The 23,985-nt window shown below is 44.8% G+C and overlaps 1 protein-coding gene across 1 annotated transcript in view; it reads right to left on the bottom strand.

The window, feature by feature from the left end:
• Nucleotides 1-23,985, bottom strand: part of LOC129830878 (raftlin-like) — a 56,083-nt gene that overhangs the window by 2,265 nt on the left and 29,833 nt on the right. Inside the window, exons 4-9 of the mRNA XM_055893696.1 lie at nt 14,379-14,487; nt 9,385-10,396; nt 8,950-9,153; nt 8,204-8,313; nt 8,030-8,133; nt 6,940-7,015 (exon numbers count right to left, since the gene is read on the bottom strand). Coding sequence (XP_055749671.1) covers nt 6,940-7,015; nt 8,030-8,133; nt 8,204-8,313; nt 8,950-9,153; nt 9,385-10,396; nt 14,379-14,487 — 1,615 coding nt within the window. The remainder of the gene's footprint in view (nt 1-6,939; nt 7,016-8,029; nt 8,134-8,203; nt 8,314-8,949; nt 9,154-9,384; nt 10,397-14,378; nt 14,488-23,985) is intronic.

The raw sequence follows: 23,985 nt of genomic DNA, 5'->3' as shown, positions 1-23,985 counted from the left end.
TGAGAGAGAGAGAGAGAGAGAGAGAGAGAGAGAGAGAGAGAGAGAGAGAGAGAGAGAGAGAGAGAGAGAGAGAGAGAGAGAGAAGGGCAAGAAAAGGGCAACCAGTGAAGAACAAGCACCATTGTAAATACAACCTATACTTGTGTTTTTTATTTTCCCTTTTGTATTTTAACTATTTGCACATCATTACAACACTATATAGACATAATGACATTTGAAATGTCTCCATTCCTTTGGAACTTTTGTGAGTGTAATGTTTCCTGTTCATTTTTGATAGTTTATTTCACTTTTATTTATCTATTTCACTTGCTTTGGCAATGTAAACATATGTTTCCCATACCAATAAAGCCCCTTGAATTGAATTAAATTGAGAGGGAGGAGAGAGAGCAAATAAGCAGATGAGCTCCTGCATTTTTCAGCATGTTTTCACAAAAATATAGATTTAGAGTTAGATAAACTTGGATTTTTCTACAAGGACATACACAGGATACACCCTCCACAACACAACTTTTACTCCAAATAAAAATTCAGAAACCTACAACCTGATTTTGGACTAAATTACTGGAAGGATTCCTACTATCAAAGATTCTTATTTGCAAGGACTATACAGCAAATGCTCTGGCAAACCAACGACCTGCAAAAGAAGCACAACAGAAATCTGAAAACACCATCCAACCTGGAACTGAGTGAGTAATGTTTAGTCTGAAGCTACTTTTAAAGCCAAGAAAAAAAAAATTACAATAATATATTTTACTTTATAAGGACTGAATGCTAAATTAAGGCTACCAAGCTTGCTAGGAAAGAACATATCTGACTGCAACTTCAATTAGCACTGAGGTGTGAAGTGAGAGGTGTCAAATCCCTTGAGCCTAACAATGTCAGCAGAATGTCTGCACTCTGGACTGTGGTGAGACAACTTCAACAGGAGAAAGAGCAGGAGTGGAAGGAGGCCCAGCGGCAGTCGTACGGTAATTTGGTAAAAAGCCAATTTGCTCAGGACATTGTTTTCACTCACAGCCTCCCCCACCCAAATGCAGAGGTCTTTGAAGCCCCCACCCCCTGTACAGAGGTCATTACAATACAGTACCCCTGGATGTAAAAAATGACAAGGCACGGAAAGAGTACAAAAATAAGCTCCTTATGGAAAATCAAGAGACACTTTTTGCTGACTGGTATAAAAATGGGAACATAAGCAACTTAATCTTCCACACAGACCATCCCCTGGCATGGCAGTGTTATATTAACGCACTACCTCTCTGTTAAGAGAGGGGGGGTTAGCGATGGGTGGAAACTCAGGATACTAGACACCAAGGACTCTGAGTCACCTAATGTCAACCTGTACAAGTCTGGAACAGTATTGGTACAGGGCAACCCCAAACAGTTTCCTCTGTACTTTCACATAATCAAACAGGGAGCACAGCAGGAGAAGCTCTCTCTTGAGAATGAGAAACCCCAAGCGTGTCAGACCAGACCTCTTCATTAAACAACCTCACAGACGAACAACACTACTCCCTCACTGAAATGAAGGATAAATTCACTCAGCTGGAGGTATGGCAGTTGGAGCTAGAACAGCAGGTGAACACACTCCAGTTAGCACAGACCCAGACAACACCACCACCTCAACCAGACCCGGAGACCTGGAGGGGGAGAGAGATATAACTGCACTCTGGACTGTGGAGAAACAGGAGAAAGAGCAGAAGAAGAGCAGCAGAAGAAGGAGGTCCAGCGGCAGGAGAAGATGAGAGCAGAGCTGGAGAAGAACAGTGCACTAGAGGAGAAGGTGGGAAAGATGACATGTGACAGAACAACCCATTAGAGAGCTGACCCCCGCAGAGAAGCCAGAACAACAGCCCACCTCAGATCCTAACCATAGCCTCGAAACCACAGCAGAACAGTCCACCCCAGACCATAGCCTCGAAACCACAGCAGAACAGTCCACCCCAGACCATAGCCTCGAAACCACAGCAGAACAGTCCACCCCAGACCATAGCCTCGAAACCACAGCAGAACAGTCCACCCCAGACCATAGCCTCGAAACCACAGCAGGACAGACAAATTAAGAATCCCAAGCCCAGGGGAACCCACTGAGCACCCCTCATCAGCCACCCTTTTTTAAACTTAACTAGGCAAGTCAGTTAATAACAAATTCTTATTTACAATGACGGCCTAGGAACAGAAGCCTTGTTCAGGGGCAGAATGACAGATTTTTACCATGTCAGCTCGGGGATTCGATCTTGCAACCTTTCGGTTACTAGTCTAACACTCTAACCACTTGGCTACCTGCCGCCCCAGGAGTGACCCTGATAGCCCCCCTGACAACCCCCCCATCCCAAACAGTGTCTTAACACCCAGCGCGCCCCAGACCTTCTGTCTGAGGACCAACTTGGTTCACCTTGCCACATAATAATACACACAGGCACAAACGACCTGAGAGCACAGCAGGAAAGGGTGGCCACAGCTCTCAAGGGAGTGATTGAAAAAGCTTCTTCTACTTTCCCCAATGCACAAGTGGTTATCTCCACCCTGCTACCATACAGCGGGTAAACGCAAGTATTTCCAGTGACTGTGCCTTACCACTCCACCCTGGACTTTATGACCATGTCCACCTATACAAGACAGCAGTGCCCACCTTCGCCAGGACCCTAAAGGACATCGCCCTCAACCGCAGCCCCAACACCTCACACAGGAGCAACAGATCAACAGACACCCCGCTCAGACCAGCGAGACACTCTTCCAGACCTGAGGGACCCCCCCAGACCTACACAGAGGATCCACGCCGAGATGACCCACATTCAGACCACAGCACCACCAGCCACATCCACACCCCCACCAATCAATATCCCCCCAAACCAACCATGCCCACACCCCATATAGGTCAGATCAGACCTATGCCCCTCTAGCCCACCCCATGCCCCCCACAAAGAGGGCCTCAACATGAAAGTCACACATACGTCCAGGCCATGAGCAGGCAAACAGGCACAACCCCCATTCTTACACTGGCCCAAGCCAATGGCATGTATCAGATGCTTAGCAGGCTCTGCTCACACTTACTGGTCTGAGGCCAAACCACACGACTAACAACATTGGACACAATGAAACACAACGCCTTCACTATCTCAGCTGGTAGTCCTATCCACCAAACTACCAGGTGTGAAACAGGGAAGGGACTCAGGGGGTATGCTAATTTGGTATAGAGCAAACCTAACTCTCTATTAAATTCATCAAAACAGGAACATTTTACATTTGGCTAGAAATTCAAAAGGAAATGATCTGAACAGAGAAAAATGTCCTACCTATATCCCCCCACTAGAATCCCCATACTTTAAAGAAGACAGCTTCTCCATCCTGGAGGAGGAAATCAATAATTTCCAGGCCCTGGGACATGTACTAGTCTGTGGCGACCTAAATGCCAGAACTGGACAAGAACCTGACACCCTCAGCACACAGGGGGACAAACACCTACCTGGAGGTGACAGCATTCCCTCCCCCATATGACCCCCTAGGCACAACTACGATAACATAACCAACAAAAACGGGTCACAACCTCTTCAGCTCTTTCGCACGCTGGGTATGTACATAATCAATGGTAGGCTTTGAGGGGACTACTACAGTAGGTACACCTATAGCTCATCTCTTGTTAGTAGTACTGTAGACTACTTTATCACTGACCTCAACCCAGAGTCTCTCAGAGCGTTCACAGTCAGTCCACTGACACCCCTATCAGATCACAGCAAAATCACACTACCTGAACAGAGCAATACTCAATCACGAGGCATCAAAGCGAAAAGAAACTGAATAATATTAAGAAATGCTATAGATGGAAGGAATGTAGTGTAGAAACCTACCCCAAAATAATTAGGCAACAACAAATTCAATCCCTTTTAGACAACTTCCTGGACAAAACGTTTCACTGTAATAGTGAAGATGTAAACTTGGCAGTAGAAAACTTAAACAGTATATTTGACCTCTCAGCTTCCCTATCAAATCTAAAAATGTTGAGCAGAAAACCTAAGAAAATTAACAACAATGACAAATGGTTTAATGAAAAATGCAAAAATCTAAGAAAGAAATTGAGAAACCTGTCCAATCAAAAACATAGAGACCCAGAAAACCTGAGCCTACGCCTTCACTATGGTGAATCACTAAAACAATACAGAAATACACTACGGAAAAAGAAGGAACAGCACGTCAGAAATCAGCTCAATGTAATTGAAGAATCCATAGACTCCAAACATTTCTGGGAAAATTGGAAAACACTAAACAAACACCAGTCTCAACGTCGAGTCTCAAGTGACGAGGCGACTCTGGGATGCTGGCCTTCTAGGCAGAGTTCCTCTGTCCAGTGTCTGTGTTCTTTTGCCCATCTTAATCTTTTCATTTTATTGGCCAGTCTGAGATATGGCTTTTTCTTTGCAACTCTGCTTAGAAGGCCAGCATCCCGGAGTTGCCTCTTCACTGTTGACGTTGAGGCTGGTGTTTTTGAGCGTACTATTTAATGAAGCTGCCAGTTGAGGACTTGTGAGGCATCTGTTTCTCAAACTAGACACTCTAATGTACTTGTCCTCTTGCTCAGTTGTGCACCGGGGCCTCCCACTCTTTCTATTCTGGTTAGAGACAGTTTGTGCTGTTCTGTGAAGGGAGTAGTACACAGCATTGTACGAGATCTTCAGTTTCTTGGTAAATTCTCGCATGGAATAGCATTCATTTCTCAGAACAAGAATAGACTGACCAGTTTCAGAAGAAAGGTCTTTGTTTCTAGACATTTTGAGCCTGTAATCAAACCCACAAATGCTGATGCTCCAGATACTCAACTAGTCAAAAAAAGGCCAGTTCTATTGCTTCTTTAATAAGCACGACAGTTTTCAGCTGTGCTAACATAATTGCAAAAGGGTTTTCTAATGATCAATTAGCTTTTTAAAATGATAAACTTGGATTAGCTAACACAACGTGCCATTGGAACACAGGAGTGATGGTTGCTGATAATGGCCTCTGTACGCCTATGTAGATATTCCATAAAAAATCTGCCTTTTCCAGCAACAATAGTAATTTACAACATGAACAATGTCTATACTGTATTTCTGATCAATTTGATGTTATTTTAATGGACAAAACATTTGATTTTCTTTCAAAAACAAGGACATTTCTAAATGACAGTAAACTGTGGAACAGTAGTGTATATCAACGAATTGGCTTGGGCACGAGGACAGTCTGCAGCTCCCGGCCTCACCCTACTAGAATCTGAAGTCAAATGTCTACTGATTATCTGGTGCTTCTGTCACCAACCAAGGAGGGCCTACAGCAGCACCTAGATCTTCTGCACAGATTCTGTCAGACCTGGGACTGGACATTAAATCTCAGTAAGGCAAAAATAATGGTGTTCCAAAAAGGGTCCAGTTGCCAGGACCACAAATACAAATTCAATCTAGACACCGTTGCCCTAGAGCCCACAAAAAACTCGGCATACCTCAGCCTAAACATCAACGCCACAGGTAACTTCCACAAATCTGTGAACGATCTAAGAGACAAGGCAAGAAGGGCCTTCTATGCCATCAAAAGGAATGTGTAACCTTTATTTAACTAGGCAAGTCAGTTAAGAACAAATTCTTATTTACAATGATGGCCTACCCCGGCCAAACCCGGACGATGCTTGGCCAATTGTGCGCCGTCCTACGGGACTCCTAATCACGGCCGGATGTGATGCAGCCTGGATTCGAACCAGGTACTGCAGTGACGCCTCTTGCACTGAGATGCAGTGTCTTAGACCACTGCGCCACCCAGGACAACATGCCAATTAGGATCTGGCAAAAAATACTTCAATTAGTTATAGAACCCATTGCCCTTTATGGTTGTGAAGTCTGGAGCCCGTTCACCGAACAAGAACTCACAAAATGGGACACACACCAAATTGAGACTGCATGTAGAATTCTGCAAAAATATCCTCTGTGTACAATGTAAAACATCAAATAATGCATGCAGAGCAGAATTAGGCCGATACCCGTTAATTATCAAAATCCAGAAAAGCTCAGTTAAATTCTATAAGAAGCGATTCACAAACCTTCCATAACAAAGCCATCACCTACAGAGAGATGAACCTGGAGAAGAGTCCCCTAAGCAAGCTGGTCCTGCGGCTCTGTTCACAAACACAAACAGACCCCACAGAGCACCAGGACAGCAACACAATTAGACCCAACCAAATCATGAGAAAACTAAAAGATAATTCATTCCAATGTGTCAAGTAATTAACAACAAAAGAATTGAGCAAACTAGAATGCTATTTGGCTCTAAACAGAGAGTACACAGTCACAGAATACCTGACCACTGTGACTGACCCAAAATTAAGGAAATATTTTAGCATGTACAGACTCAATGAGCATAGCCTTACTATTGAGAAAGGCCACCGTAGGCAGACCTGACTCTCAAGAGAAGACAGGCTAGGTGCACACTGCCCACAAAATGAGGAAACTGAGCTGCACTTCCTAACCTCCTGCCCAATGTATGACCATATTAGAGACACATATTTTCCTCAGATTACACAGACACAAAGAATTCGAAAACAAACCCAAATTTGATAAACTCCCATATCTACTGAGTGAAATACCACAGTGTGCCATCACAGCAGCAATATTTGTGACCTGTTGCCACAAGAAAAGGGCAACCAGTGAAGAACAAACACCATTGTAAATACAACCAATATTTATGTTTATTTATTTTCCCTTTTGTATTTTAACTATTTGCACATAATATGACATTTGAAATGTCTTTATTCTTTTGGAACTTTTGTGAGTATAATGTTTACTGTTACATTTTTATTGTTTATTTCACTTTCTTTGCCAATGTAAACATATGTTTCCCATGCCAATAAAGCCCTTTGAATTGAAATTGAATTGAGAGTGAAAGAGAGAGTGAAAGAGAGAATCAGGAAAAAGGATGGTGAGGAACCTTGAAGTCTTTCCTTTTGCGTTGTAGGGTAGGTCTCTGGAGGAAGAGGATCTGCTTCGTGGACAAGCTGCCATCACTGAGGAAAGAACAGTGGTATTAATACCATGTGAATCACATCAGTACTTGCCACACATCTTGTAACTCTTTTTGTCTTATTCTGGGTCTTTTACTTTTACCGGGTCTTGTAATGTGAAAGGTAATTGTGTTCCAAATGATGTGCAGTGTTTCAATGTTGAGTATGGTTTAGAGCAGGGAAGGGCAACTTAGATGGGGGTGAGGGACACCATAAATCGGAACGCAATTGCTCACGGGTCTGCATACCCACATCCATACCCCCCCCCCCCCCCCCCCCCCCTTTTAGTGGCCCCCTCTTTGACAGAAGAGAGAAAGGTAGATACTTTCGTGCAATTCTACACATTTTGCCATGTGACGGGAAGGGAAATTAGCTGTTTTACAATTCTACACATTTTGCCATGTGACGGGAAGGGAAATTAGCTGTTTTACAATTCTACACATTTTGCCATGTGACGGGAAGGGAAATTAGCTGTTTTACAATTCTACACATTTTGCCATGTGGCGGGAAGGGAAATTAGCTGTTTTACAATTCTACACATTTTCCCATAGGGTGGAGGCAAATGTTTGCAGTTTTTAATATGATATCTGAGTGAGACTGACTGACAAAGTCAATGGAGGCCCCCCGGACAGTAATTCAACCAGGATAACAAGATTAGATAGATGCCCACTAAACTAACTTAACAATCTAAAAAAAGAATTGCTGACATGGGCTAATTGACTTACTATCAGTGACGGACATAAGAAGAGAAAAACTGCTGATGCACAAACACATTTCTAACTTGCACCTTGTTTTCTACTATTCTAACTAGCAAAACTAAGTTGAGACCCCGACTGAGTTCCTAAAATTAAAAAAAATGTTTTTGGGGGGTTGGAAATTGATCCAAGGGCCTTCAAAAAGGGGACGGACCACCTGTTGCCCATCTCTGGTTTAGAGAAATACTGTAAGTATTAGTCCGTACAAGGCTGGTATAGTGTATACTACCTAGTGTTCCTGACTGGTGGGTTGGGACCGTACCTGTTGGTCTTAACGATGGGAGTAGGCAGAACACACATCAGTCTCCAGCCATAGGGAGCCAGAGACTGGAGCAAGGGAATGTAGTCAGTCCTTACCACTACACCCTGGAGAGGACAAAAAGAGTGTTACACACACGTCGACAATGGACAGAAACACACACACACACACACTAACATCGACAATGGTCCACTGCTCCACCACGATGGCGTCGTATGAAGTGGGTGGGGTTTCTTCTGAGGAGCTCTGAAAGATGAACACAATGTCCACAGAGGAGACCCCGCTGTCTGAAAGACAGAGAGACAGAGAGAGAGAGAGTGAGACAGAGACACTTGCTTTGGCAATGTTAACATATGTTTCCCATGCCAATAAAGCCCTTAAATGGAATTTAATTGAGAGAGGGAAGCCCAACTTATTCTGTTACAGTTGAAGCTCTTCCACAGATTTGGAAAAGATAGAGTTGATGGGATCTTGGCTTTACATGTAGTTCCATGCATCATGGGTGAAGGAACATGGATAAGGCTGAGCCTACACACTTTCCAAGTAGGCCTTCAACATTTTCCCCTAAATTCAAAAAGTTTTCAGTATATTGACATGGTAAACACTATAACCTGATGACGTGATGAAGATCCTTGCAGGATGGAAACGTTTGTTTGTGAATAAAGGTACATGGTGAAGCTTATGAGTGTGCAGGCCTCATTTCTTTAAACACTACAACACTGGCCTTGTCCCAGATCTCTTTGTGCTCTTGCCAAGTCAAACAGTCTGGTCTCTTAGCAATCTTCAAATATGAACATGCTACCATTAATGAGCTTGAGGAGAACAGTGTTTGGCATGCCAACGAGTGACAATGAGTTGCCATGACAGCACAAACAGACTGACACTCAGGCTACTATAACACGTCACCATTGTGCCAAACATACCATTGTCGTCTCCAAGGTGAAAGAAACCGTCGATGAGGCGAGCTCCACTGATGAAATGCTGGGTCATGTGATCTAGCCAATGGGCATCAACCTCTGTCACTAGCCCCGCCTCTCTCTGCATCCCCAGTGGAACCCTGAAGGAGTAGAACCTCAGAGAGCTGGAAGGCTCCCCTGTGTGGTTGTACAGGGCAAACAGCTGCCCTCCTACACACACAGAGAAAGAGAGGCACATATCATTTGTTTATATTTTTTTGCCAGGAAGTACACGACCGAAATTAATCAACATTGCAATATTCAGTATAAACTCCAACTCATGGCAATGCCACATGAAAGTTGCTGAGGAGCCAGAAGCAGAGCTGCCCTATCTGTCAGCATCATCTCACACCAGCAGCCTGTCAGTAATGCAGTCGTAACAGTAGTAGATCCCACACTCACTGCTCTGTGCTGGTGGAGACCCCACAGCCCTCTTATCTCTGTCTGGACTCTTGACCCGAATGTGATTGTTGTTGTTGTGGGGTGGGACTCTGCAGCTTCTCTGATACTTATCCAGGTCACCCCCCGTACCCCTGTTTCCATGGTTGCACCCCCTCTCAGTCCAGGATTCCGACCCGCGGTCGCCGTTGTCTAGTTCTGGTGACTGGACCAGGTTGTCTGTACCATGGTCCTGTTTTGGTATCAGTCTCTGGTTCTGTGTCTGAGGGCTTGGACTCTGTCTGTCTCCCTGGCGCCGTCTGTCTGCGTCTGGACCACCAAGTCCATGTGTTAACTCTGCTGGGCTGAAGTTGGGTAGTAGAGTCCTGATGAAGTCTACTTGGCTTTCATTCTGATGTCTCTTTATACATGTGGTCTCTATTGGGTAGCAGGACTGAAGTTGGTCCTGGTCGCTACTGAGTTCAGTTGGGACATGGTTGTGGTGGTCACAGGCTGGATCGATTGGGTTGGGACTCTGCAGTCTCTCTGGTGGGTTTGCTGCTTCATCTGGACTATAGTTTGGTTGATCCTCTATTGAGGGAATTCTGACTGGACTGTGATTGTGTTCCCTGTCTGTTGATTCTACTTCAGTAGAGTCCTGCGTGTTCTCTACCAGTTCTGTTGAGCTCAAGTCCAGCTCCACCTGACTGGTATCTGTAGGAATCTGTTCAATTGTTCTGAGTTCTACCGACTTGTATTCTGGTGTTTTCAGTTCTGTGTTCCGGTCGTGTTCTGGTTCTAAGAGGTTCTGGTGGGGTTCCGTAGACTCTGTAGGGATGAGGTCTGGTATAGTGGGTTCTGAGGGGCTGGTCGTGGTGCTGACAGTGGTACTGGTGGGGTGTCTGCGTATGGGGGAGGGGCTGGAGTGCAGGGAGGACAGGTCTTCAGGGTCCATGTGCCCCAGGAAACAAGGTCCCCCACCAGGCTGCTGCAGGAAGCCCACAAACAGAACACCCTGCTCTGCCGCATCCTGGATCTGGACACACACACACACACACACACACACACACACACACACACACACACACACACACACACACACACACACACACACACACACACACACACACACACACACACACACACTAGGAACGTTTTCATTGACCCAGGTTTATTAGACAAAAGCAATGTTGCAAAAAAAAAAAATTGCGACATGTGTAATGAAAACGGAAGATATAGGAGACATTTCCGAAAGATCAATTTTATCTGTTCGACAGGGGCGGATTTTTAATTTTGTCTAACTTCCTTTACTGCGACAAATAATGATCCACACTTTTTCAAAAAACGTTATCAAAATACAACCACCGACGGCTCATTGCTGTTGCTCTAAGAGGCAAATCAGCACAAATGCACATGTGCCAACTGAATCTCAACAAAGGAACCAGTCAATGGTTGTATTTGATTAACATTATTTGAAAAAGTGGATTTCAGCAAACAAAGAAAGGCACGCTACTACAGAGGACAAACAGGTATACGGTCGATGTTTCGTAATTCATATTTTCTGAAGTATTGAACTTGGGAGAATGATTTAGTCAGAGCTAAATTACACAAAGCCGCGTCTCCGCTCCACTCCATTGGTGTAAACTTCCATGACCATAGAGTGGAGTTTAGTCCGCTATAATACCCCACACAGTGACATGACAGACCAGGAGCTGTAATACCCCACACAGTGACATGACGGACCAGGAGCTATAATACCCCACACAGTGACATGACGGACCAGAAGCTGTAATACCCCACACAGTGACATGACAGACCAGGAGCTGTAATACCCCACACAGTGACATGACAGACCAGGAGCTGTAATACCCCACACAGTGACATGACGGACCAGGAGCTGTAATACCCCACACAGTGACATGACAGACCAGGAGCTGTAATACCCCACACAGTGACATGACAGACCAGGAGCTGTAATACCCCACACAGTGACATGACAGACCAAGAGCTGTAATACCCCACACAGTGACATGACAGACCAGGAACTGTAATACCCCACACAGTGACATGACAGACCAGGAGCTGTAATACCCCACACAGTGACATGACAGACCAGGAGCTGTAATACCCCACACAGTGACATGACAGACCAGGAGCTGTAATACCCCACACAGTGACATGACAGACCAGGAGCTGTAATACCCCACACAGTGACATGACAGACCAGGAGCTGTAATACCCCACACAGTGACATGACAGACCAGGAGCTGTAATACCCCACACAGTGACATGACAGACCAAGAGCTGTAATACCCCACACAGTGACATGACAGACCAGGAGCTGTAATACCCCACACAGTGACATGGCGGACCAGGAGCTGTAATACCCCACACAGTGACATGACAAACCAGGAGCTGTAATACCCCACACAGTGACATGACACACCAGGAGCTGTAATACCCCACACAGTGACATGACAGACCAGGAGCTGTAATACCCCACACAGTGACATGACGGACCAGGAGCTGTAATACCCCACACAGTGACATGACAGACCAGGAGCTGTAATACCCCACACAGTGACATGACAGACCAGGAGCTGTAATACCCCACACAGTGACATGACAGACCAGGAGCTGTAATACCCCACACAGTGACATGACAGACCAGGAGCTGTAATACCCCACACAGTGACATGACAGACCAGGAGCTGTAATACCCCACACAGTGACATGACGGACCAGGAGCTGTAATACCCCACACAGTGACATGACAGACCAGGAGCTGTAATACCCCACACAGTGACATGACGGACCAGGAGCTGTAATACCCCACACAGTGACATGACAGACCAGGAGCTGTAATACCCCACACAGTGACATGACAGACCAGGAGCTGTAATACCCCACACAGTGACATGACAGACCAGGAGCTGTAATACCCCACACAGTGACATGACAGACCAGGAGCTGTAATACCCCACACAGTGACATGACAGACCAGGAGCTGTAATACCCCACACAGTGACATGACAGACCAGGAGCTGTAATACCCCACACAGTGACATGACAGACCAGGAGCTGTAATACCCCACACAGTGACATGACGGACCAGGAGCTGTAATACCCCACACAGTGACATGACAGACCAGGAGCTGTAATACCCCACACGGTGACATGACAGACCAGGAGCTGTAGGCGACTAATGTGATTGAGCCATTCAGCTTCATGCAGCGATCTGTCGTTAGGCACGTCAACACACAGGATTGATGGGCGGCTACAGAAGTAGAAACGGCCCGGGCTATATTTATAATTATAAACTGGGTGGTTTTAGCCCTGAATACTGATTGGCTGAAAGCCGTGTTATATTAGACCATATACCATGGATATGACAAAAATATACTTTTTAGTCTTCTAATTACATTGGTAACCAGTTTATAATAGCAATAAGGCACCTTGGAGGTTTGTAGTATATGGCCAGTATAACATGGCTAAGGGATGTGTCCAGGCACTCTGCGTTGCGTTGTGAAAGAACAGCCCTTAACCGTGATATATTGGTCATATACCACATCTCCTCGGGCCTTATTGATTCATTCTGTATTCTAATATCTGGCCAGTGGCCTCTGGTCAGTGGGGCCTTTGGCTGCCATTGTCAGTTAGCTCTGGTGTACTGTTCTGTGAATGATATGCTTGGTATATTGATTCACATACGTCATTTACACACTCACCAACACAGAGGCTCATTTACACACTCACCAACACAGAGGCTCATTTACACACTCACCAACACAGAGGCTCATTTACACACTAGACATTCTGCAAAACATTATGCAAAATAACACCCAACCTAATCATCCCTAAAGATCAAATATTCTAATGACAAAGGAACCTAATTATCCACTGTGTGTGTGTGTGTGTGTCATTATCGTGTGTGTGTGTGTGTCTGTCATTAGTGTGTGTGTGTCTGTCATTCTCCTTCTCCCTCACACGGAGCTCCTCTGGTTAATTGTCAGTTGATATTAACGCTGACAGTTTGAGAGGGGCTCGTCAGAGAGAACACAGAATGCTAACTACCACACAAAATAATGAGACCTCTTTCCGCCATTATCATCCCTCCACCAATCACAATCAACACAATGGCAATCAACATACACACATTTTGTGGGGCGAGACAGATGAATAAGGGAGACACTGAACAGACACTGCCCACCACTTGAGTCTGTCAAGATTGGGTTGAAAATACTAAATATATGTGTGCGTGTGTCACACACTCCCACCCAAAGGTTCATTATACCTCCTTGACATTTACTTATTCATATTTAGTGTGTGCATGTATGTGTATCATAGGGAAGCAGTGCCCACCTCTGCAGTGTGATAAGACCGGTCTCTCTGTCCCTCACTCTCCTATTGGCTCCTGTCTGTGGTTCTTTTCAGCTATTTCCTGGCAGCCAGGCTCCTATCTGATTGCCTATTCATGTCATGCTGCCTAACCATATCACATTATACTGAGCCCTGTGCATTTCAATCCAATCACCGCTCCCCTTTGTGCTCCGCCTGTTCACTTCTCATGGTCGCTGTAGAATGAGATAAATTCACTACTATATTGTTATACTAAGAGGGCTTTTGTGGTTGTTAAATTATGATGTCACAGCTGATAGTGACATTAGGGGGTCATCTCAATAGTCTAAAGTGGCTTCCTCTCCTAACTTCTCCTTTTCTTTCCTCCACTCCATCTACATGGACCTAAAGAATGATACAGGTGTACAGAACCAGTAGGGGAAGTAGCTGAGGGAAGCGCCATCCAAGGGAAGTAGGATGAGCTTTCCCCTAGTCTCTTCTCTGTCAAATATTTAAGTTACATTTTGGGGAGGAATTCCGGAGTGTAATGTCCCTTTAAGCTCAAATTTGAGAGGAATTTGTTGATCCTAGATCTGTGCATATGGGCAACTCCTCCCAGAGTGGAGCTGAGTGGAAGTAGTAAGCCGATCCTAGATCTGTGCTTTAGGACTAATGGTGACCTTCTTCACGTAGTTCTGGATGACATCCGGGTCGGGGGCCTGTTGACCCGCCACACACACGTCTGTCTCCAGGCGACGGCCTGCCCACTTCAGCTGGGTCTTCTCTGAACTGGAGAGAAATGAAACAGGGATTAACGAAGACATCAGACTTTTTTTTTTGTTGATGCGTACCAAATGGCATCCTGTTGCCTATATAGTGCACTACTTTTGGCCAGGGCTCATAGTGGTCCATAGGGCTATGGTCAAAAGTAGTGCACTATGTAGGGAATAGCCATTTAGGATGCATACTTACTTTCTTCTCAAAGAAACACATGAACGTGCAGAAAGGACTGACGAACGTGCAGAAAGGACTGACGAACGTGCAGAAAGGACTGACGAACGTGCAGAAAGGACTGACGAACGTGCAGAAAGGACTGATGAAGGAGTGAACAAATCTATGGATCATCATGCGTGTATGCTGGAGCCTAGTCATCTCTTCTGCTTCAGGGAAATTATAACATGTTCAGACAGCGTCTAACACACCTATAACATGTTCAGACAGCGTCTATAGCATCTTCAGACAGCATCTAACACACCTATAACATGTTCAGACAGCGTCTAACACACCTATAACATGTTCAGACAGCGTCTAACACACCTATAACATGTTCAGACAGCGTCTAACACACCTATAACATGTTCAGACAGCATCTAACACACCTATAACATGTTCAGACAGCGTCTAACACACCTATAACATGTTCAGACAGCATCTAACACACCTATAACATGTTCAGACAGCGTCTAACACACCTATAACATGTTCAGACAGCATCTAACACACCTATAACATGTTCAGACAGCGTCTAACACACCTATAACATGTTCAGACAGCATCTAACACACCTATAACATGTTCAGACAGCGTCTAACACACCTATAACATGTTCAGACAGCATCTAACACACCTATAACATGTTCAGACAGCGTCTAACACACCTATAACATGTTCAGACAGCGTCTAACACACCTATAACATGTTCAGACAGCATCTAACACACCTATAACATGTTCAGACAGCGTCTAACACACCTATAACATGTTCAGACAGCGTCTAACACACCTATAACATGTTCAGACAGCGTCTAACACACCTATAACATGTTCAGACAGCGTCTATAGCATCTTCAGACAGCATCTAACACACCTATAACATGTTCAGACAGCGTCTAACACACCTATAACATGTTCAGACAGCGTCTAACACACCTATAACATGTTCAGACAGCATCTAACACACCTATAACATGTTCAGACAGCGTCTATAACACATCTATAACATCTTCAGACAGCGTCTATAACACATCTATAGCATCTTCAGACAGCGTCTATAACACATCTATAACATCTTCAGACAGCGTCTATAACACATCTATAGCATCTTCAGACAGCGTCTATAACACATCAATAGCATCTTCAGACAGCGTCTATAACACATCTATAGCATCTTCAGACAGCGTCTATAACACATCTATAGCATCTTCAGACAGCGTCTATAGCACATCTATAGCATCTTCAGACAGCGTCTATAACACATCTATAGCATCTTCAGACAGCGTCTATAGCACATCTATAGCATCTTCAGACAGCATCTATTACACATCCATAGCATCTTCAGACAGCGTCTATAACACATCAATAGCATCTTCAGACAGCGTCTATAACACATCTATAGCATCTTCAGACAGCGTCTATAACACATCTATAGCATCTTCAGACAGCGTCTATAGCACATCTATAGCATCTTCAGACAGCGTCTATAACACATCTATAGCATCTTCAGACAGCGTCTATAGCACATCTATAGCATCTTCAGACAGCATCTATTACACATCCATAGCATCTTCAGACAGCGTCTATAACACATCTATAGCATCTTCAGACAGCGTCTATAGCATCTTCAGACAGCGTCTATAGCATCTTCAGACAGCGTCTATAACACATCTATAGCATCTTCAGACAGCGTCTATAGCATGTTCAGACAGCGTCTATAGCACATCTATAGCATCTTCAGACAGCATCTATAACACATCTATAACATCTTCAGACAGCGTCTATAGCATCTTCAGACAGCGTCTATAACACATCTATAGCATCTTCAGACAGCGTCTATAGCATGTTCAGACAGCGTCTATAACACATCTATAGCATCTTCAGACAGCGTCTATAGCATGTTCAGACAGCGTCTATAGCACATCTATAGCATCTTCAGACAGTGTCTATAACACATCTATAACATCTTCAGACAGCGTCTATAGCACATCTATAGCATCTTCAGACAGCGTCTATAGCATGTTCAGACAGCGTCTATAGCACATCTATAACATGTTCAGACAGCGTCTATAGCACATCTATAACATCTTCAGACAGCGTCTATAACACATCTATAGCATCTTCAGACAGCGTCTATAGCACATCTATAGCATCTTCAGACAGCGTCTATAACACATCTATAGCATCTTCAGACAGCGTCTATAGCACATCTATAGCATCTTCAGACAGCATCTATTACACATCCATAGCATCTTCAGACAGCGTCTATAACACATCTATAGCATCTTCAGACAGCGTCTATAGCATCTTCAGACAGCGTCTATAGCATCTTCAGACAGCGTCTATAACACATCTATAGCATCTTCAGACAGCGTCTATAGCATGTTCAGACAGCGTCTATAGCACATCTATAGCATCTTCAGACAGCATCTATAACACATCTATAACATCTTCAGACAGCGTCTATAGCATCTTCAGACAGCGTCTATAACACATCTATAGCATCTTCAGACAGCGTCTATAGCATGTTCAGACAGCGTCTATAACACATCTATAGCATCTTCAGACAGCGTCTATAGCATGTTCAGACAGCGTCTATAGCACATCTATAGCATCTTCAGACAGTGTCTATAACACATCTATAACATCTTCAGACAGCGTCTATAGCACATCTATAGCATCTTCAGACAGCGTCTATAGCATGTTCAGACAGCGTCTATAGCACATCTATAACATGTTCAGACAGCGTCTATAGCACATCTATAACATCTTCAGACAGCGTCTATAACACATCTATATCATGTTCAGACAGCGTCTATAGCATGTTCAGACAGCGTCTATAGCACATCTATAACATGTTCAGACAGCGTCTATAGCACATCTATAGCATCTTCAGACAGCGTCTATAGCATGTTCAGACAGCGTCTATAGCACATCTATAGCATCTTCAGACAGCGTCTATAACACATCTATAGCATCTTCAGACAGCGTCTATAACACATCTATAGCATCTTCAGACAGCGTCTATAACACATCAATAGCATCTTCAGACAGAGTCTATAACACATCTATAGCATCTTCAGACAGCGTCTATAACACATCTATAGCATCTTCAGACAGCGTCTATAGCACATCTATAGCATCTTCAGACAGCGTCTATAACACATCTATAGCATCTTCAGACAGCGTCTATAGCACATCTATAGCATCTTCAGACAGCGTCTATAACACATCTATAGCATCTTCAGACAGCGTCTATAACACATCTATAGCATCTTCAGACAGCGTCTATAGCACATCTATAGCATCTTCAGACAGCATCTATTACACATCTATAGCATCTTCAGACAGCGTCTATAACACATCTATAGCATCTTCAGACAGCGTCTATAACACATCTATAGCATCTTCAGACAGCGTCTATAGCACATCTATAGCATCTTCAGACAGCGTCTATAACACATCTATAGCATCTTCAGACAGCGTCTATAGCATGTTCAGACAGCGTCTATAGCATCTTCAGACAGCGTCTATAACACATCTATAGCACCTTCAGACAGCGTCTATAACACATCTATAGCATCTTCAGACAGCGTCTATAACACATCTATAGCATCTTCAGACAGCGTCTATAGCATCTTCAGACAGCGTCTATAGCATCTTCAGACAGCGTCTATAACACATCTATAGCACCTTCAGACAGCGTCTATAACACATCTATAGCATCTTCAGACAGCGTCTATAGCATGTTCAGACAGCGTCTATAACACATCTATAGCATCTTCAGACAGCGTCTATAACATGTTCAGACAGCGTCTATAACACATCTATAGCATCTTCAGACAGCGTCTATAACACCTTCAGACAGCGTCTATAACACATCTATAGCATCTTCAGACAGCGTCTATAACATGTTCAGACAGCGTCTATAACACATCTATAGCATCTTCAGACAGCGTCTATAACACCTTCAGACAGCGTCTATAACACATCTATAGCATCTTCAGACAGTGTCTATAACACATCTATAGCATCTTCAGACAGCGTCTATAACACCTTCAGACAGCGTCTATAACACATCTATAGCATCTTCAGACAGCGTCTATAACACATCTATAGCATCTTCAGACAGCGTCTATAACACATCTATAGCATCTTCAGACAGCGTCTATAGCATGTTCAGACAGCGTCTATAACACATCTATAGCATCTTCAGACAGCGACTATAGCATCTTCAGACAGCGTCTATAGCATCTTCAGACAGCGTCTATAACATCTTCAGACAGCGTCTATAACACATCTATAGCATCTTCAGACAGCGACTATAGCATCTTCAGACAGCGTCTATAGCATCTTCAGACAGCGTCTATAACACATCTATAGCATCTTCAGACAGCGTCTATAGCATCTTCAGACAGCGTCTATAACACATCTATAGCATCTTCAGACAGCGTTTATAACACATCTATAGCACCTTCAGACAGCGTCTATAACACATCTATAGCATCTTCAGACAGCGTCTATAGCATCTTCAGACAGCGTCTATAACATGTTCAGACAGCGTCTATAACACATCTATAGCATCTTCAGACAGCGTCTATAGCATCTTCAGACAGCGTCTATAACACATCTATAGCATCTTCAGACAGCGTCTATAACACATCTATAGCATCTTCAGACAGCGTCTATAACACATCTATAGCATCTTCAGACAGCGTCTATAGCACATCTATAGCATCTTCAGACAGCGTCTATAGCACATCTATAGCATCTTCAGACAGCGTCTATAGCACATCTATAGCATCTTCAGACAGCGTCTATAACACATCTATAGCATCTTCAGACAGCGTCTATAGCACATCTATAACACCTTCAGACAGCGTCTATAGCACATCTATAACACCTTCAGACAGCGTCTATAACACATCTATAGCATCTTCAGACAGCGTCTATAACACATCTATAGCATCTTCAGACAGCGTCTATAACACATCTATAGCATCTTCAGACAGCGTCTATAACACATCTATAGCATCTTCAGACAGCGTCTATAACACATCTATAGCATCTTCAGACAGCGTCTATAACACATCTATAGCATCTTCAGACAGCGTCTATAACACATCTATAGCATCTTCAGACAGCGTCTATAACACATCTATAGCATCTTCAGACAGCGTCTATAGCACATCTATAGCATCTTCAGACAGCGTCTATAACACATCTATAGCATCTTCAGACAGCGTCTATAACACATCTATAGCATCTTCAGACAGCATCTATAACACATCTATAACATGTTCAGACAGCGTCTATAACACATCTATAGCATCTTCAGACAGCATCTATAACATGTTCAGACAGCGTCTATAACACATCTATAGCATCTTCAGACAGCATCTATAACACATCTATAACATGTTCAGACAGCGTCTATAACACATCTATAACATGTTCAGACAGCGTCTATAACACATCTATAGCATCTTCAGACAGCGTTTATAACACATCTATAGCATCTTCAGACAGCGTCTATAACATGTTCAGACAGCATCTATAACATGTTTAGACAGTTTTAAAACAGTCACTCTGGTTTCTAAGGTTTCTGTTGACAGCCTCCTGGGTGATAGGAGAAAAGGAGGAAAGGAGAGGAGGAGAGAAGGATGGAAGAGGAGGAGCGAGAACGAAAGGGGAATGATGTTAACGGAGGGACTAGACGAGGAGCGATAAGAGGATATATGGAGAGGAGAGAGATGGAGAGGAGAGAGAGATGGAGAGGAGAGATGGAGAGGAGAGAGAAATGGAGAGGAGAGATGGAGAGGAGAGAGATGGAGAGGAGAGATGGAGAGGAGAGAGAGATGGAGAGGAGAGAGAAATGGAGAGGAGAAATGGAGAGGAGAGAGATGAGAGGAGAGATGGAGAGGAGAGAGAGAAGGAGAGGAGAGAGATGGAGGAGAGATGGAGAGGACAGATGGAGAGGAGAGAGATGGAGAGAGAGATGGAGAGAGAGATGGAGAGGAGAGACGGAGAGGAGAGAGATGGAGAGGAGAGATGGAGAGGAGAGAGAGATGGAGAGGAGGGGAGGTCTCATGGTTCCCCTCTCTTTGCACATTGTTCCCCTCCGGCGGGTGCTGATGATGCAATCAGCCGTCTCCACGGTGACAGGTGCCACTTGGCAGGAGGGGCATCAAAGGAGCAGCCAAGCACCCAACTCTGTGTGTGTGTGTGTGTGTGTGTGTGTGTGTGTGTGTGTGTGTGTGTGTGTGTGTGTGTGTGTGTGTGTGTGTGTGCGCGCAAGAAAAATGGGGGGGGGGGGTATGTTTGTATGTGTAAGCATATGTGTGTGGGAGTATGAAAGAAAAATATGCTGTATACATTTCCCATTCTACACATACGCTTAAAGAATTCCACGGTTGAGAATAGATCTCTCCCGAAAATCCCAGGAAGAGAATAGGATTCTGCTTCCATTTCACAGATTCTGTGGGTGAGAAAAGTATTCCGATGAGGCTCCTGCTGCTGAGAAAGGTCTTAGCTAACTATGTGTCTCTATGTTCTGTGTAGCAGTTATTGAATGAAGGAAATGAGAATGTATGTATGTATGTATGTATGTATGTATGTATGTATGTATGTATGTATGTATGTATGTATGTATGTATAGTACCAGTCAAAAGTTTTGACACACCTTCTCATTTAAGGGGTTTTCTTTATTTATACTTATTTTCTACATCGTAGAATAATAGTGAAGACATCAAAACTATGAAATAACACATATGGAATCATGTAGTAACAAGAGTGTTAAACAAATCAAAATACATTTTATAATAGCCACCCTTTGCCTTGATGACAGCTTTACATTCTCTCAACCAGCTTCACCTGGAATGCTTTTCCAACAGTCTTGAAGGAGTTCCCACATATGCTGAGCCCTTGTTGGCTGCTTTTCCTTCACTCTGCGGTCCAACTCATCCCAAACCACCTTAATTGGGTTGCGGTCAGGTGATTGTGGAGGCCAGGTCATCTGATGCAGCACTCCATCACTCTCCTTCTTTGTCAAATAGCCCTTACACAGCCTGGAGGTGTGTTTTTGGACTCATCAGACCAAATTACAAATTTCCACCGGTCTAATGTCCATTGCTCATGTTTATTGGCACAAGCTTGCACAAGCTCTTCTTACTATTTGTGTCCTTTAGTAGAGGTTTATTTGCAGCAATTCGACCACGAAGGCCTGATTCACACAGTCTCCTCTGAACAGTTGATGTTGAGATGTGTCTGTTACTTGAACTCTGTGAAACATTTATTTGGGCTGCAATTTCTGAGGCTGGTAATTCTAATGAACTTATCCTCTGCTGCAAAGGTAACTCTGGGTCTTCCTTTCCTGTGGTGGTCCTCATGAGAGCCAGTTTCATCATAGTGCTTGATGGTTTTTGCGACGGCACTTTAGGAAACTTTCAAAGTTCTTGACATGTTCCAGATTGACTGACCTTCATGTCTTAAAGTAATGATGGACTGTCGTTTCTCTTTGCTTATTTGAGCTGTTCTTGCCATAATATGGACTTGGTCTGTTACCAAATAGGGCTATTTTCTGTATACCCCCCTACCTTGACACAACTGATTGGCTCAAACGCATCAAACTCCATTTCCGCTCAGGCAGCCGAGCGGAAATGGAGGAAAACTCGCCTCCCTGCGGACCTGGCATCCTTTCACTCCCTCCTCTCTACATTTTCCTCTTCTGTCTCTGCTGCTAAAGCCACTTTCTACCACTCTACATTCCAAGCATCTGCCTCTAACCCTAGGAAGCTCTTTGCCACCTTCTCCTCCCTCCTGAATCCTCCTCCCCCTCCCCTCCCTCCTCCCTCTCTGCAGATGACTTCGTCAACCATTTTGAAAAGAAGGTCGACGACATCCGATCCTCGTTTGCTAAGTCAAACGACACCGCTGGTTCTGCTCACACTGCCCTACCCTGTGCTCTGACCTCTTTCTCCCCTCTCTCTCCAGATGAAATCTCGCGTCTTGTGACGGCCGGCCGCCCAACAACCTGCCCGCTTGACCCTATCCCCTCCTCTCTTCTCCAGACCATTTCCGGAGACCTTCTCCCTTACCTCACCTCGCTCATCAACTCATCCCTGACCGCTGGCTACGTCCCTTCCGTCTTCAAGAGAGCGAGAGTTGCACCCCTTCTGAAAAAACCTACACTCGATCCCTCCGATGTCAACAACTACAGACCAGTATCCCTTCTTTCTTTTCTCTCCAAAACTCTTGAACGTGCCGTCCTTGGCCAGCTCTCCTGCTATCTCTCTCAGAATGACCTTCTTGATCCAAATCAGTCAGGTTTCAAGACTAGTCATTCAACTGAGACTGCTCTTCTCTGTATCACGGAGGCGCTCCGCACTGCTAAAGCTAACTCTCTCTCCTCTGCTCTCATCCTTCTAGACCTATCGGCTGCCTTCGACACTGTGAACCATCAGATCCTCCTCTCCACCCTCTCCGAGTTGGGCATCTCCGGCGCGGCCCACGCTTGGATTGCGTCCTACCTGACAGGTCGCTCCTACCAGGTGGCGTGGCGAGAATCTGTCTCCTCACCACGTGCTCTCACCACTGGCGTCCCCCAGGGCTCTGTTCTAGGCCCTCTCCTATTCTCGCTATACACCAAGTCACTTGGCTCTGTCATAACCTCACATGGTCTCTCCTATCATTGCTATGCAGACGACACACAATTAATCTTCTCCTTTCCTCCTTCTGATGACCAGGTGGCGAATCGCATCTCTGCATGTCTGGCAGACATATCAGTGTGGATGACGGATCACCACCTCAAGCTGAACCTCGGCAAGACGGAGCTGCTCTTCCTCCCGGGGAAGGACTGCCCGTTCCATGATCTCGCCATCACGGTTGACAACTCCATTGTGTCCTCCTCCCAGAGCGCTAAGAACCTTGGCGTGATCCTGGACAACTCCCTGTCGTTCTCAACTAACATCAAGGCGGTGGCCCGTTCCTGTAGGTTCATGCTCTACAACATCCGCAGAGTACGACCCTGCCTCACACAGGAAGCGGCGCAGGTCCTAATCCAGGCACTTGTCATCTCCCGTCTGGATTACTGCAACTCGCTGTTGGCTGGGCTCCCTGCCTGTGCCATTAAACCCCTACAACTCATCCAGAACGCCGCAGCCCGTCTGGTGTTCAACCTTCCCAAGTTCTCTCACGTCACCCCGCTCCTCCGCTCTCTCCACTGGCTTCCAGTTGAAGCTCGCATCCGCTACAAGACCATGGTGCTTGCCTACGGAGCTGTGAGGGGAACGGCACC

The sequence above is a fragment of the Salvelinus fontinalis genome, chromosome 32 (genome assembly GCF_029448725.1).
Source record: "Salvelinus fontinalis isolate EN_2023a chromosome 32, ASM2944872v1, whole genome shotgun sequence".
Classification (NCBI taxonomy): Eukaryota; Metazoa; Chordata; class Actinopteri; order Salmoniformes; family Salmonidae; genus Salvelinus; species Salvelinus fontinalis.
Note: the sequence above shows the minus strand (reverse complement) of the source record. Positions and strands in the feature narration are given on the sequence as shown.